At 51.6% G+C, this 15,894-nt stretch overlaps 7 protein-coding genes across 7 annotated transcripts; 6 read left to right on the top strand and 1 right to left on the bottom strand.

The window, feature by feature from the left end:
* Positions 1–390: 390 nt before the first annotated feature.
* BD324DRAFT_623501 (putative nucleoside-diphosphate kinase) lies at positions 391–1,602 on the top strand. Its single transcript, XM_022015589.1, has 9 exons — positions 391–510; positions 761–781; positions 833–878; positions 935–992; positions 1,038–1,079; positions 1,127–1,228; positions 1,285–1,322; positions 1,364–1,428; positions 1,486–1,602. The coding sequence occupies exons 1-9, from the start codon at positions 476–478 to the stop codon at positions 1,538–1,540; spliced, it is 462 nt and encodes a 153-aa protein (XP_021871826.1). The 5' UTR covers positions 391–475; the 3' UTR covers positions 1,541–1,602.
* A 1-nt stretch (position 1,603) lies between these two features.
* BD324DRAFT_623504 (vacuolar membrane protein) lies at positions 1,604–5,854 on the bottom strand. The gene is made up of 3 exons (XM_022015590.1): positions 5,595–5,854; positions 1,959–5,543; positions 1,604–1,905 (listed from the first exon to the last, which is right to left on the bottom strand). The coding sequence occupies exons 1-3, from the start codon at positions 5,730–5,732 to the stop codon at positions 1,621–1,623; spliced, it is 4,008 nt and encodes a 1,335-aa protein (XP_021871827.1). The 5' UTR covers positions 5,733–5,854; the 3' UTR covers positions 1,604–1,620.
* A 652-nt stretch (positions 5,855–6,506) lies between these two features.
* Positions 6,507–8,020, top strand: BD324DRAFT_623508 (hypothetical protein). Its single transcript, XM_022015591.1, has 6 exons — positions 6,507–6,824; positions 6,907–7,078; positions 7,137–7,270; positions 7,321–7,420; positions 7,468–7,650; positions 7,713–8,020. The coding sequence occupies exons 1-6, from the start codon at positions 6,592–6,594 to the stop codon at positions 7,734–7,736; spliced, it is 846 nt and encodes a 281-aa protein (XP_021871828.1). The 5' UTR covers positions 6,507–6,591; the 3' UTR covers positions 7,737–8,020.
* A 99-nt stretch (positions 8,021–8,119) lies between these two features.
* Positions 8,120–9,975, top strand: BD324DRAFT_623509 (hypothetical protein). Its single transcript, XM_022015592.1, has 4 exons — positions 8,120–8,382; positions 8,440–8,545; positions 8,597–8,902; positions 8,950–9,975. Exons 1-4 carry the CDS (start codon positions 8,229–8,231, stop codon positions 9,920–9,922), a joined length of 1,539 nt encoding a protein of 512 aa, XP_021871829.1. The 5' UTR covers positions 8,120–8,228; the 3' UTR covers positions 9,923–9,975.
* A 986-nt stretch (positions 9,976–10,961) lies between these two features.
* Positions 10,962–13,074, top strand: BD324DRAFT_623513 (Thiamin diphosphate-binding protein). The gene is made up of 8 exons (XM_022015593.1): positions 10,962–11,147; positions 11,198–11,437; positions 11,486–11,577; positions 11,632–11,791; positions 11,846–12,183; positions 12,230–12,498; positions 12,573–12,775; positions 12,837–13,074. The coding sequence occupies exons 1-8, from the start codon at positions 11,061–11,063 to the stop codon at positions 12,972–12,974; spliced, it is 1,527 nt and encodes a 508-aa protein (XP_021871830.1). The 5' UTR covers positions 10,962–11,060; the 3' UTR covers positions 12,975–13,074.
* Positions 13,075–13,543, top strand: BD324DRAFT_623516 (hypothetical protein). Its single transcript, XM_022015594.1, has one exon. The coding sequence runs from the start codon at positions 13,110–13,112 to the stop codon at positions 13,332–13,334; it is 225 nt and encodes a 74-aa protein (XP_021871831.1). The 5' UTR covers positions 13,075–13,109; the 3' UTR covers positions 13,335–13,543.
* Positions 13,544–13,950: 407 nt separating this feature from the next.
* On the top strand, positions 13,951–15,888 carry BD324DRAFT_578433 (Six-hairpin glycosidase-like protein; the record flags this gene model as incomplete). Its single annotated transcript, XM_022013323.1, has 6 exons — positions 13,951–14,106; positions 14,163–14,497; positions 14,545–14,748; positions 14,794–15,333; positions 15,394–15,693; positions 15,747–15,888. 6 exons carry the CDS (start codon positions 13,951–13,953, stop codon positions 15,886–15,888), a joined length of 1,677 nt encoding a protein of 558 aa, XP_021871832.1.
* Positions 15,889–15,894: the final 6 nt, after the last annotated feature.

A 15,894-nucleotide genomic window follows, 5' to 3' on the forward strand; every position in this document is an offset into this window, starting at 1 on the left:
GCAAGTGAGTGTGGGAGGGAGGCTTTGAATCCAAGTTTCTCGAGATAGTGGACGGTCGCATGACGACAGCTCATGCTGTTTGGTATCTGCTCGTGCGAGGTCAGTCGCTGACGCTTAACGAAGAGGGTATGGACCGCTTCTCACAGAATGGCCGTATGTAAGGGAGTACTAGTGAAATGTGGAGATCTCCGTGATTGAGTTCCACGTACGGGCTACAGCGCGTGTGATTTTGCAGGAGATCAGGCCAATCGCTCGACGTCGATTTGGAAGCTATCAGGGCAAAGTATGGGTCACAACGCTTAACCCCAAGACCCGGTGGAGGGCTCTACCGTGAGAAAGTGCCACACCATCCAAAATTCCTTTTTTTTCTCTCTCTCCGTCCCCAAAAGCAAAAGGTTCATTCCATCTTCTACCTACCTCTCACAGTTACTACAACCTACTTTCAAGCTTATCCAGCTTCAAAAATCTAGCCAAAATGTCTACTACCGAGCAGACCTACATCATGATCAAGTGAGTAGCGTTTCGTGGCCGGAATGAAGGACATCGAGCCTTTGCTCCTTTTTTTTTGGCTTTCCAATGTTGATTTGTGAATACCTATGCTAACCCTGATCTGTCCTCTTTTGCTGCAATCCTTTCCTCGACTTCGATCCTTCACCTTCATCCAACCTCCGCTCCTCTCGCCTCCATCTTCTCCCTTGCGTCCGCTTCTTCGCCCTCTTCGCTTTAACCTACGTCCTCCTTAATCTCGCACGTGCCTCAGGCCTGACGGCGTCCAGCGAGGGTGAGTTGGCTAGTTTTCGCCTCGCGATGACTCTGGCTAATGGTTAAACAGACTCGTCGGAGAGATCATTGCCCGATTTGAGAAGCGAGGCTTCAAGGTGAGGGCTGCATCGAGCACCTTGTCGCCATGAAGCGGATCTGACCTTGATCTCAGCTCGTCGCCTTGAAGTTGGCTACTCCCTCGAAGGAGCACCTCGAGGAGCACTACAAGGGTCAGTTCTCGGCAATGATTTGTGCGATATCTGACTTCTTCTCAGACCTCTCCTCCAAGCCCTTCTTCCCCCGACTCATCGAATACAGTGAGTCCTCTTCTCCTGCCTCTACTGTCGAGCTTACGCTTTGCTAGTGATGTCCGGCCCCGTCGTTTGCATGGTCTGGGAAGGCCTTGACGCCGTCAAGACTGGACGTGCCATGCTCGGAGCTACCAACCCTTTGGCCTCCAACCCTGGTGAGTCGACTGATTGGATGGATTTGATTCGGGCGGAATCTAACCTTGTCTTTCAGGAACCATCCGAGGAGACTACGCTCTCCAGGTCGGAATGGTGAGTTGCTTTGCTCAAATGCCAGCGCTGACTTGATCTAGAACGTCTGCCACGGATCCGACGCCGTCGAGACCGCCAAGGCTGAGATTGAGCTCTGGTTCGGAAAGTGAGTCCGAGTGTGGCTCTATGCGTATGTTGAGGCCAATACTAACACTGCACTCAGGGAGGGCATCAACCAGTACAAGCTCGCTTCCTCCTCGTGGGTCTACGAGGCTTAAGCAGGGATGCTCTTAGCTACGATATGCCAATGTGATGCATACATCAAGAATCTGTGGTCGATACATGTGATGTTGTCCGTTCATTCCTCTGAGATGACCGAATCCGTATCTGCAAATGGAGCATACTCGTAATCCATCGGTCTACGCATTTGACTTGTGACCCATTCTTCATCCGTATCTTCAAGACTGTACCCTGGTCCACCGACATAACTCAGGACGACAGGTAAGAGGACAAGTCCATGCAAGGCACCAGAGAGGATGAGCGAAAGCCACATGCGGAAGTAATAGATCTCCAAAAGTTTGGATCGGGTCAAGGCTAGAACAGAGATCCCAATAAGCTTGGTCAGGGTGATACCGGAGAACACCTGTGAACGGAGTCAGCGTCATACTGGGCAGACAGAATATCGTGGCACCTCACCGATGGTCCGACATCGGCCAATGCGGTGAAAGCCCGTTCATCCTTTTCCCTCCGACCTTCCTTCTCCCAGGCAACTCCACCTCCTGCACCCATGAAGGCTCGAGCGACATGACTGCAGAATTCGACGGCGATTCCAAGACTGATGACCAAATTGACCAACGAAATGGCATTGAGAGAGATATGCCAGAAACCCATGATGCCCATGACGTCCAACACTGCCAATGCGCAAACAGCAGTCACGACTGCGCCCGTCCGCCAAGACCCCAAAAGGACGGAGGTGATGGCGAATATGGCGATGGATGCCAAGGTCAGTACTTGGACTGCAATGGACGCAATGTGTTCGTACTGGTCGAAAAAGACGTAAAAGATGGAGTAAGGGAAGACGTGGACCCCCGTCCGAGACGTGATATCGGCAGAGATGCGTTGAGCAGCTGACAGAGCGTTGATGTAATCGTCCTGCGTCTTCACTGGAGTATGAAACGTTCTGAAATGGCTAGCAGCAACTGCCGATCCATTCTGAGAGAGCTTTACCGCCGTCGAGTAGGCCGCTTGACCACCCAGGGGGCAATCCGAATCGGTAGGCGAGATGAGCCATTGTTGTAGATATCGCATGAAATCAGTACCCTCTGGCAATCCATTCATCGTCGAGTCCCAGTCTTGGTCCTCGAAGCAAGACCGACAAGCACGATCCGATTCCTTCGGACTACAGAATATAGAGGGATCTCGGCGTCGAACACGACAGCATGAGGTGAATGCTGGGTTCGTCCACTGCAAGAAATCGTCGATCCACGATGCAGGTGGATTGGCGATAAAGCTGGAATCGGGTCTTTTCCGCTCAGCTTCCAGTGAACTCGCGACCGATAACTCTAAGCAGGTGGTGAATTTTCCGCAAAGCTGTTGTTGGCCATGGCGGTCAGTCACTTGGGCGCTCTCAGCCACAAAGTAGACTGGCGGACCAACACCAAAGTGCTTGTCCAGGTCGTTGAAATACGGGACAAGGTACGACTCGGAAGGGAGAGCCAATCGTTGGTCTAATCCATACTTGATATGTTGGATTCCGATGACTGCCGTAAGACTCAGACCTCCAAAGAGGACCAAGACAAGTTGCTTGATCTCCCGCTGAAGGAGGATAGGGGCGTAAACGCGCCTAAAGAATTTAGCTACGACGCCTTCCCTCCGCTCGCCAGCCGCAGGCTGATCATCGTACAGCCCGACCGGCGGTCTGAGACGGACGCATGGGAAACAATCGATCCGCATGGCCTCCGCTCGTTTCAGGTCCAAGCTCATAGCACTGATGAACACAGTCACTTGCATGACGGCGCCTAGGAAGACACTGCCAGCAGCGTAGATTGCAAAATTCCTGACAGCGGGCATAGGTACCAGTGCGCCCAGTGCGAAAGCGACGGTCTCAGTGATGGAGCTAAGCGCAATGGAGGGACCCATCTTTGCGACGGCTCTAGCCACTCGTTCCTCTGCAGGGATAGAGGTCGTGTTGACTTGTATGGAGTCGTCGTCATTCTCGGCGGGCGGTGGAGCGTCAGGCTGAGAATGCAAGGCGTTTTGTCGATCAAGCTCATGGACCAAAATGAAAACATTGTCGACACCGACTGCGAGGACGAGGAACGGGATGACTTCGGCAATGATAAGGGTGACCCTGACCCCGAGTAGAGAGAATAGACCGACCGATGAGGAGACAGCCACAAGGACAATAACGATGCCAAATAGACCTAGAGAAAATTTCGAATTGACCGAAAGGAAGATCGGAAGGACGGACAAGGAGAATTTCGGCGGTGGTTCGTGGTTATCGGAACTGGTGATATGTAGAAGTACTGGCAGGTAGCAGATCCATGCCCAAATTGTGTTCACGAGTGAAGGCGGGAGACCTCCACCGAGGGTGAGCGAGACATAGAGGAACATGACGAGATAGGACAGAACCACAATCTTGACATCGGTATTGGTGCTCTTGTTGATTTCCTCCTCAAGGGACACGCCGGTCGAGTAGGTGATCCGAACGCCATCTCGATGCACTTTGCTGAGATGCTCTCTCAGGACCCTCTCCCACGCTTCAACCGGTTTGACACGATCATCATTATAGTTGTTGACAACATAGGTGGCGATGAGGGCCTTGCTATCCATCCAGTCATCCTCACCGCTACCGAGGACGAAGGGCGCTTCGATTGGCTGACCAAAAGGCGGGAGACATTCTCCAGGAGCAGCGACACATCCCTTTATTCTATCCCGCCACTCATCTCCCCATTGACCGAGATCATCACCTGTCCACGCGGAGATGGATTGAATGACGCAAGGGGTACCGGTTCCAGCAGGCGCAAAACAGACATCGTCCAATCCGACACCATCGCTTGTCCTCAAGTTCGCGATATCTCTCTCTACGCCAAGCCACCATTCGATCGTGTCGTGGTTTACTGCAGAGCTGCCGTCCACCATGGTGACAAAGATCTGTTCATCTTTATAGAATGGTCCAAACGCCTCATCGAAGAAATGCTTCTCCCTCGCTGATTCGCTATTCGGTGCGACCCACAATCTCACAGGATCTGTCTCCACAGTAAAGTCCTTCCAGCCGATATTCAACGCCGCGACAATGAGAGCGGCAATGGTGAACGTCTCGAGCGGTCTCTTGGCACAAAAGAAACCTAAGCGATAGAAAAATCGTCTGAGGACGGCATTTATTTTATTTTGCTTCGGTTGCAATTGATCCATCGGATCGAGAAGACTTGCACCTCTTCCCAAGCGGAAATGTATTGATCCACTCGGTCCCGATTCAGAGTCATCACCTCGACCGACGAGTCCGTCCAAGCCATTTCCATTGCCTTGAACTGGCGGAGAATGCGGTGGATCAAGTAAAGCCACTCGTTCGTACCTCCTCCTGCGATGTTGAACGGCTTGCTTCCAAGTGTAGAATATCAGACCGCAAAGGATTGCGACAGAGTAAATGATGAGGAGGGAAAATGTCAGGCAGGAGACAGCGCCAACGTGACATGTCTTTGAGCCTGGAGGAGCGACGTAGGGGAGCGTCGGGCAAATTGTTGGACAGTCTGCACATGCGCACTTGGCGAAGATCTCCGGATCCGAGCAGTTCAGCGGCCGTCGCGAAAAGCCCGTTTCGATGCCACTTGGGAAGTTGATCTGGAAGGGGGATCCTAGGCCTGGTCTAAGGTCCCCCATGTATTTGAGGAACGCTTCCGGATTCTTGGCTCCTCCACCAATCAGGTCCATCGCAAATCCATTGGTTGCGCCAAATTGAACACTCTTGCAAGAATCGTAGAATCCACGTTTGAACTCGTCAGAAACTGCAAATTCGACAGATTTGACAGCCTGCTTGCCGTCCGTTGTTTTCTGAGTTGTAGAGACCGATAAGAATGTCGATTGGTCAGGCGAACATGTGAAATCGCAGTAGAAGGACCGGAAATTGTTATGGCATGCAGGGCAGGAGGCGATCAACGGTGCCGCCTGTTTCAGTCGATCACCCAGTGTTTCCACTTGGTCTCGCGTACAGCAAGCATGCGTCCGGACAGAATAGGAAGGTCCACATACTGATCTCATGAGATCTGCCAAGTCGTGATCGACCTACTCCAAAAGTCAGCTTTGAGGGCCCATCCGCATCCACGGGAAACATGCCTCGGTGGCGTCTCCGTCATCTGGACATGGCAATTCTGCGCCAAGTATCGAGGTCTTGCCGCAGCTGCCTCGGATAGCACATATTCCCTGTCCTCTCCTAGGCGGATCTTCTGCCCGAAACATCTCGCTCGACGTCATAGTCGTCTCTCACTCAGGAGCACAGATATGTATGACGATGGATGGAAGCCGCGCCGGCGTTCGTCGTGTCTTTCCCGGGTTGACGATCAAGCGGCGATCGACCGTGAGAAAGCAGAGAGGGCGGGGCATCCCGCTAATCGAGGTGTTTGCTTTATTTTGGTGAGGGATGTTGGTTTCTGGTGTTCCTGACCATTGTCCCTTGTAAATCCGATGTTGCAAGCATGACGGACGATGTCGCAAGGTGGAGCACAGTTGACGGAACGCATTTGGGTCTCTGAAGGGTCCAAGTGACAAAGTGGAAAGGCTCAGACTCAACATTGCCGGGGGCAATGCCCCACAAGCCAAAGACTCTGTATCTGCGATGGATAAGCCCGCGCCTTGAGACACCTCCTGGATAGGCACGGAAAAGTGCAGCACGGCAATGAGCATGAACGGACTGCTCACACGCTTCTGAAACTTCCACAGGCAGGGGCCGCATGCATGAAATGTGACAGTGGAGATCAAAAGTCGCCTTGCAAAACCCTGAAACGGAGATCCTGGCAAGTGGACTGTGACCTAACGGACGGCCTTGAGCTTGTCCTGCAGATATGGAGGCATATCAGGCACTGACAATGTCCGGTCGATGTACTGACCAACGGATGGGAGAGACAGTGAAAAGATGCCTCCGATTAACCTACTGTCGAGATATATCGTCTACTGACAGGCACGCCTTAACGCCTCGCCGCAACTTAGATTCCTCCCTCAGATTCGAGCAGCTTGTTCTGTTGATGCCCAATTCCGTCGAAGATATATAAGTTGTCTCAACAATGTGCTTTGATGGAAGTCATCCTAGACTTGGCTCTATCCCGCGTGCTCTACAATGCGGTTCTCACTACTGCCTCTCTTGACCCTCTTGCTCTTTCCGGCACAACTCGCGGCATTCTCAGTCAGAGGTGGCCATTTGTCTGACAAGGGCTTGTCCAGTATTGACCAACCCTTCACTCCTACCGAGCGAGGTTGTACTACCAATGCCGAGTGTTTGCAGCGAGGACTACCAATCCTCAAACCTTCGCCTCGAAGGACCGCTCGAAGATCTGGGATGTCCAGTCAAGTGTAAGTCATTTATGTACCGCGCCTCGCCTAGCCCTCTACAGTACTTTGAGCGTCTTAGGCGGTGTGTGCTGATCGAATGTAGGATCAACACCCCCGTCCTTGTGTATCCAGCCGGCCAGGGCGGACCTAATCCGACTCGAAGAAAACGATATCTTGGAGAGGCAGGGGAGAAGAGAGATACTCTTCCTGCCGGCGCTTTTGGCTGGCTTGAGGATACTGTACAGAACGACGGTCAATATGACTTCTCTACTCCGGTACGTCCTCAACATTGCCCATGCACTCACTGCCTTCGGCTGATACCTATTTTGGCAGGACGTGAGCGGGGCAGTAACGTTCTCCATCGATATCACTACCAGTCAGCCCCAAAGTATCTTGAGGTCAGACTTTACGCGGACGCCATACTTATGCGCGGGCTTGACTGGTACCGGCCTCGGTTCGACTTATGAGTGAGATTGGACTGGAAAGCAATGGGACGAGTACTCACCACACCACGCAGCGTGGCTTCTATTACGCAATGCGCGAGTCCAGGGACAGTTGGGGAAGCACCCAGTACCAATGTGAATTGCAATGGCGACTCTACAGCCGAAGCTTTCGTCGTGAGTTTCAGACTACCATAGGAAGCTGGACTGACGTAGCTTCAAAGTGGGTTCTGAACACATCGACTGGTCAACTCTCCATACAGTGGTACAATTCCGGAGCAAGCGATCCGATAGATGCTTATCCCATTGGAATCGAGGAGTCTGGCGGGATCATTTATATTGCTGGACTGATCGCTGGCTCATTGAGCGACTACAATGCAGACACTGGCGGCTCATTCGACGCCTACGTAAGTCAGAACGAGGAGAGAAGAGTGTCGATGCCCCGCTCAGACTTGTTCCTCTTCTACAGGAATTCTATATACAGCTTTCTTAAACTGTAGCATTCGCGCCATCCTCCACCCTTCATCGGCTTTCGAGCGTCTGCGCATCAAGCACAAGATCTATTTTGGCGGGGTCTATGATTCTCCATTTCGGGTATCATCACAGTATTTTCACTACATACTTTCTCTCACTCCTTTAATTTGCATGTGGTGCTCTGATCCATGCGGGCGGCGCGGAAGGTCACCGTCTCAAGGTCGTAAGACATTGGAGGACGATCCTCTTCAGTTCTCGCGAAGCATCGGTCTTTCTGCTCAAAATTTCTGCTCTTGTGCTATCTCGCACTGCTGAAACACATCCCAAATGAATGCAATGATGTTTCCTGTGCCCCACTTGACATCTCCCCACCTTATTAGCCCGGGACCGGGCAACCGGTCTATTAGACGACCTTCCGCTACTGGGTGCATAGGACAAGATGGGACGACGAACATGACGCAGAGTGGGCGAAACCTTTCATCTCCTGTCTTTTACTGCAGACATCATCGCAATGATCATGATCGTGCTCTCCACCGCACTACTTGGACTCGCGGCGGGATGTCAGGTCCAAGTTCCATGTACGGTGCCCGAAGGCTCTCATATTGTCGACCCATCGTTTCCTAATCTGGCGTTGGAGTTTGCGACGCTGGCCAATTGTGCGCAGAGTGAGTCTCTCGGCAGAGGTATAGAGACAACGTGCAACAGTTGAGCCCGTCTCTTAGGTAGTCCAAATGACTCGTCACCAAATCAGTACTCGATCAACTTGATGAAGAATATCTTTGACCGCACTGGCGGTATCCCAATCATCAGGGTGGGGGGGACATCAGCGTCCGTGTAAACCACGAGCTAAAGTCTGGGTCGATCACTGATGACGCACAGAGATTTTGTCAAATACAATCCTGACATAGAAGCGCCAGTGGTGCCTTACCCAACATACGATGCCAAATCAAACGTTGGGAACACGACCTTTGGTCCCAATTTCTGGCCCCTGACAAAAGCCTTCGATAGTCTTGGAGCCAAATACATCCCTCAGATGCCTCTACCGGAGAAGAACAGAACTCAAATTGAGTGGCAGGCTCATGCCATCGTTGATGGACTCGGTTGGGATAAGATTATGTCGATTGAATTAGGGAATGAACCGCAGTTCGCTGTGAACGGAGCTTATGTCAATTTGACCACGGAGGGGTGAGCGACCCTCGTCTGTGGGGCAAAATTCTTGCTGACGAGTACAGCTACGCCAAGATGTTCAGAAACTATGCAGAGATCGTCACGGGCACGATACGCCCTCCTGCTGCAATCTATCAGGCCGGAGACATCGGAGCCAATGTTGATCAACCTCTCGATTATCCCATCAACATTCCAGGCATCTTCCAAGCTGGAGTCGACAGTGACGGTAATGTCAACGCGGCTGCTGCTCATTTCTACCAAGTGTCCGGTGGCTCCCTCGCGCACCTCATGAACCATTCTCACACGGTCTACACTATGACACCTCAACGAACCTGGGTCGAGTATCTTGCCACATACAAGAACGGGTCCATCCCACTGGTCATGGACGAAGTGAATGTTTTGTCTGGACCAGGAAACGAGACTATCATGAATGGTCTCGCTGGTGCGATATGGAGGACCGACTACTTCTTCTACTGTATGACCATCGGAATAAAGAGAGTCCACATGGAAAGCCTTTTCGGATCGTACCAGGCCAACTGGGTTTCTCAAGCTTCTGATGGTCACCCTGCAGCCACTCGCGCAGGGTACTACTCTTTCCTCCCCGTAGCGGACCTTATTGGTAATGGAACGGATTCACAAGTCGCTCAACTTAAGGTCGATGACAGTCTTGATGGGGATCATCATATAGTGTACGGAGCTTATAATGCTGGAAAGCTCGGCCGGATTGCATTTGTCAATTTCAACGAGTGGGAAAGCGTGAATAACTCAACGACGGCTCCCAGCACAATCTTCCACCTCGCCGGACTACAAGGAGCGTGTAAGCTTACCGGAAAACTGCTTCAAGGTTCCCAGGGTGCCGCTGGTCTCGCTGAGACGATCACCTATGGCGGGAGTCAGTGGACCGCTGAAAGTGGCGGTTTGGAGGTAGAAAATGTTCAACCTGGAGGGACGTTCCAAGTGCAAATCGATGCGGATGGAACAGCTAGTGTACCTGTGCCATACACTTCTGTAGCTATCATGTGGCTGGAATGGTCTTGAGGCCCGCTCCAATGCTCATGTAGAACGGCAAATGACGCTCAAGAATGCCAAGATTAAGCGTCCGCCACCGAGCACGATCGGTTACGCGGCTTCCTTTCGCTCCCATTCAACATGAGAATCAACTTCTTATCATCAAACCCCAGACAGTAACTTCTTCGAACCTCGCAGTTTGAGCCTCGTCTGGCCGAACGAGCACTAGCTGGGAGCGTCTATTGAGAAATAGCCCTATAAAGCTGTTAAGCTCCGCCGAGATCCGGGTTTCGTCAGCATGTCTGTATCCTTTACACCAGGACCTCATCCATGTCATTCCGCATCACCTTCCGGTTCTTCGACAAGTCACACGAAGACGAAGAAGAAATCAAGACCTGTATTTCGTATCCCTTCCAATCCATCCTCACCGGTCACACCGACTTTTCCTAGAACCGGTCAAATGGAGGACACTCCAGGCATTCCTGGATGGTCCGATGATCCTGAAGGACAGCCTCTCATTTCTGTTCGACGTTCAGCACGAGGCTGTGTCTTTCATCCGGTCGTCATCATGATCCTAATCCTCTTGATCTTTGGGATGGTGGTGGGATTAGGGGGTTGGAAATTAGGTAAAGGAGAAGGGGGTGGAAGGTGGCCTGGCGGACCTCATTAAAGGTAATAAGGTAGGTGGAGGTCCCGTCTGCAGAGGACGACCTGTTTTCCAAGTAGCCACTGACCAATCACAGATCAGGATGCTCTGCCCAGAGTGGACGAGGGGCGATTGACTTTGGACTCTCTCAGGCTGTACATCATATGACGCCATTATGCCAGTTTAACGATATTCACGATTTTTGTACGCCGTGCATCACTTCACGATCGACAACCTCGTCTCTTGTCGGAATAGCAGCCACAAGATGAACACTGAGCGGGCCTGCTGTATCAAGCTGCATGATCTTGCTCGTCTTCCGTATGTAGGAAGATGCTTTATAGATCTCCGCTATCGCTGCCGCCGGAATCAAAAAGAAATCTCCGTCTGCCGGTGTGGACCGGCTCGGAACTTGGCGTGTAAAGACCGAGGCATTGGACAAGATGGGCCTCTTTCATTGTTGCATTATACATCCACAGTCGCTGCCCTCTTTGTGTATAGTCTCGTTGTGGTCGGACGGATATCATGAGGACAGCCTCAACAGTCACTAGGCGGATATGCAGAGATCAGTTGCTGCCCGCATACCCTGTAGCTTCTTCATCCCGGACCCTGGTGAGTAATCCATCAATTCATCCCGACCCTTGCTGACACGCTCTGAATAGATCACCGGACCAGCACCTACAAGCTCCTCGACGACACCGACTTCTGCTCCTCTTCCTACACCTACACCTCTTCCCGCATTTCAACCTCCGCCTAGAGCACCGGATGGTCGACCGATCTACGTTAGGGGGAGTCAAGCTGAGAGACAGGAGAGGTACACAAGGATGAGCAGCCCATTGCGAAGAGGGACACACGAGTCATGGTGGACTGCAGACTTGTCATTCTTCAATGCAGTGGCAAAGGTAGGTGCAACGACCTGAGGCGGTATCCTGTGCTGATGGGACGGGAAGACTATCCCCACGTATAGGGTATTAGATGAAGAGGGACATGTCGTGAAGGGTGGTCACCAGCCTCAAATCAGCAAAGAGCAGGCTTTGCACATGTGAGTGGCATTCTGTTGGTCAATTCCCAAGGTCTAAACTTCCATATCTTTCAGCTACCGAATCATGACTCTCGTCCCTGCGGTCGATACGATCATGTATCAGTCTCAGAGACAGGGACGGATATCATTTTACATGCAAGGAGCCGGTGAAGAAGCTGCGACCGTTGCTTCGTCAGCCGCCATGATGCCAAACGACGAATTCTTTGGACAATATGTCAGTACATCAGGCCGGATCCTCCTAGTTTTGCTCTGACCTATTCTGTTTCAGCGTGAACAAGGTGCTTTACTCGCTCGTGGATTCTCCATCAAATCACTCATGGCCCAATGTTTCGGCAACGTCGAAGACCACAGCACAAAAGGAAGGCAAATGCCAGTTCACTACTCTGACCCAGAGCTCGGCTGGCATACCATCACCAGTCCTCTAGCTACTCAATTACCACACGCTGCGGGTGCTGCATACGCTATCAAATTGGATGAATCGAGACAGGGCGATTGTGTCATTTGTTACTTTGGTGATGGGGCTGCCAGTGAAGGAGATTTCCACGCGGCATTGGGAATGAACTCTGTCTTGGGAGGACCTTGTGTCTGGTTCTGCAGGAACAATGGGTGAGCGAAGGGAGGTCAACGGGGACGTTTCCTAATGCTGTCCCAGTTTTGCCATCTCCACGCCTATCATCGACCAGTACGCCGGGGACGGTATCGCATCTCGAGGACCGGCATATGGTCTCGACACGATTCGAGTCGATGGAAACGATGCTTTGGCAGTATACGAAGCTGTTCAGGAAGCAAGAGCGAGAGCAGTGGAGGACAAGAAGGGAGTGCTTGTGGAAGCGATGACGTACCGTGTGGGACATCATTCGACCAGTGACGATTCGAGCAAGTACAGACCCGCTGAGGAAGTCAAAGAGTGGATGACAGTCGGTGAGTGACACGTTTCCCCATCCTCGTGGAAGACGCCGGGGGTCCCGTCATCGCATTGCCAACACTTTTCACAGACAACCCCATTCACCGATTCCGAAACTTTTTGGTCCAAAAGGGCTGGTGGACTGAGAAGGAGGATCATGAGCTCATAGCAAAGCACAAATCAGAGGTTCTCGCGGCATTCAAGCGCGCTGAGAAGTTGCCAAAGCCAAAACTAGGAGAAATGTTTACAAACGTCTGGGTGGTCAAGAAAGGTGATAAGCAGCCTGAAGTCATGGTGAGATCTTTTGCCCCCAAGCGTGGATAGTGGAAGAATTTCGCTGACTTGCGCGCGGCAGAATGAACAGCGCGCCGAGCTTGGCAGGTTGCTCAAAAAGTATGGAGACGCTTGGGGACCATGGAGAAGGGATCGAAAGTTGTTCGTTGAGGAGGGCGAGGACGTCATGGATGCGGATGGATTTGGGTCGAAGAGCTAGCAAGGTCGTTTTGAATAATGCATGATGTCGGTTGTGCTGCTGGCAATCGAGATGGATAGCAGTGTGTAGGTCAGATCCCAGGCAACACAAGCAAACACGGAAGGACAGTGTGATGCAAGCGTTAGACCACTGCTTATGCATTTTCTCATGCTGTACCTCCATTCCAACCTCTTGCTATCCTACTCTGCCCCATCAGGTGATGGTCGGCAGCGTGTCCAATCCCTTCTTCTCCATCTAAAGCCAAAATCAGTAAGGCGCTCCACGACCAAGGTACTCCTACCCACCTCCTTCGCCTGTTCACCAGCATCGGGTTCAGCCTTCTTAGCCTCAGGAGGGATCTCTTCCGAAGGGACAGTCTGAGAGTCTATAGGATATCAGCTTTCGCCGGATCCCGCGGAATCGTACCTTTGGGATCTTGAGCAGAAGACATGTTTGGTGATTGGTTTGCTGGCAAGCGTCGGGCAGGGATCGTGCTGATACTTCTCTTGGCGATAGTCCTCAAACTGTTCATGTGAAGCTAATGTCGAGGATGGGTTGAGAGTAGTGAGTGTGAAGTAGAGGAAGAAAGACGAGGATAGTTGTGATACTCTACTTTCTTGCTCTGGTTATGACGTCGTTTTGGGTCCGGCTAATCGGGAACTTTTTTGGGAATGTCGAGACTGAAATGCTGGCACATCACCTTGATCGTATGTGCACCCAGACGAGACCAGAGTGCAGCTAGGAAGCCTGGCGATAGTATCATGTCGGCAAATGAGAAGGTCTCAGAGGCTGATCCGAGCCATGTGACTTCGGCCGCCGCGAATGGTATGTATGCTACTTTGATTTTTGTTCACCGTCATTGAAAGAGCTCACGGATTCGTGTTCAGAGCGCGATGCGTCACGGAGGAAGACGTTGGCTATCATCTTCTTAGTATTCACTGTCTTTCTTCAGCTCAATATCAAGCAGAGAAAATGCCCGACCCCTACCTGTTGGCAAATGGCTTCAGCTGCTCCCGGCTCACCGTTCGACAAATGGATCGAGAGCGAGAAGGACCTGGCTCTCACAAAGATACTGGAAAATATCGGGCCTGCTGCAGGAGCAAGTGACGGTCTGGTTGTCGCCAGTCCGAGCAAGGAGAACCCAGACTATTTCGTGAGGCTCGCCGGAGCTTCGCAGAGCTTAACCAGCTGACCCTACCTACGTCGTAGTACACCTGGACTCGAGACTCTGCTCTGACGATGTCTTCCCTTTTGCCCCTGATGTTACCTTCTTCGTTTCTTCCTCCATCCACCTATCATCCAATGGCGATTCGTAACACTCCCAGGGCATCCCAGGGCTATTCACAATCTCCTAACAACAAGTCTCGTAATTCCAGCATACCGAACCTCCTCTTTGAGCCTTTTCTACGAGCCTACATCATGTCCCAACAGGAAATTCAAATGGTCAATACGCCTTCTGGTAATCTGATCACTGGAGGTTTGAGTGAACCGAAATACCGTGTAGACGGTACCGCTTTTGAAGGCCCATGGGGACGGCCTCAGCGGTGAGTCACCATCTATGTACTTGGTGCCCTGACACTTGAACCCTCAGTGACGGTTCTGCACTTCGAGCTCTGTCCATGATACCATACGCCAATTTTCTCCACAGTCGTGGCAATGATCTAGACCGGCAGTGGCTCATTCACCATCTTTTCTATCCCCAAACGGGTATACAGATGGGCAACACCATCAAGAACGATCTTGAAGAAGTCGCCAACGCGTGGTGGAGATCAGGCTTTGATCTATGGGAAGAGGTGTAAGCACAGAGATGTTCGTAGGCGTCACTGATCGCGGGGTATAGAGATGGACATCATCTCTTCACTCGGTTAGTATCGCTCAGAGCACTTCAACTTGGATCAAAGCTCGCGGGTGACTTGGGGGATCAAGGTGCCAAAAATTGGTACGCCGGTATGGCGGACCGAATCAAAGAACGTTTGAAGGATTTTTGGATGGATGATGATGAGATCGCTCACTCGACGGGATACTGGTCAGCGACTATCTTTCATCCATCCATCAACTTTTCTTCCCCTGAGCATATCGATTACAACCGATCCTCGCGTGGTCTTGTCGCTCCACCGTCAAATTACGATCGTTCAGGTCTAGACTGTGCATTTCCTCTATGCGTCATCCATACTGGTACTGTGTACCCTTATTCATCCCTGGATGATATCTCCTTCGAGCCCACTTTGCCGAGCGTACTGGGAACTCTGCACCGATACATCCTGACGTTTGATGGCCTGTACAAGATCAACGAGGGCAAGAAGTGGACAGAGGGCTGGGCAGTGGGACGGTACAAGGAAGATATCTACGATGGAATTGGTACTAGTCTCGCTCACCCATGGTGAGTCGTCTCCAGTTGCTGCTTTCTGGCAGAAATAGACACTGATGTACTCGAACCCAGGTTCATTTGCACATTTTCTGTCGCGCATGTCTTCTACCTCGCTTATACTTCTTTCTCGCGACAAGGCGAAATTACATTGACGAACCAGACCATCCCATTTTGGTCTGACCTCCTGAGCCATACCTCAGACACCGCCTTATTGCAGGAGAATGAACGTTGGTCATCGAGCTCGTTGGCATCGGCTGTCTCAAAACATTCATTCGAGACTGCCATGGGGGCCCTTTTGGATGTAGCGGAAGGCTATATGGGTGTTGGGAAGAAGTATGCCGAGAAGGGAAGGATGAGCGAACAGATCAACAGGTACATTCGATTCCTTTCACAGCTCCCGGTGAAAAGATCTGACTCATCACCAGAGAAAATGGAGCAGCAGAAGGTGCCAGAGATTTGACTTGGTCTTATGCCGCTTTCATCGAGGCTTCTCGTGCTCGACAAGAAGCACAAGCTATTGCAAAGGCGGGCAAAGCGGTCCAGTGTGAATGTGTATACGAAGAATAAATGTTG

Source organism: Kockovaella imperatae (genome assembly GCF_002102565.1).
Source record: "Kockovaella imperatae strain NRRL Y-17943 chromosome Unknown BD324scaffold_5, whole genome shotgun sequence".
Taxonomy (NCBI): domain Eukaryota; kingdom Fungi; phylum Basidiomycota; class Tremellomycetes; order Tremellales; family Cuniculitremaceae; genus Kockovaella; species Kockovaella imperatae.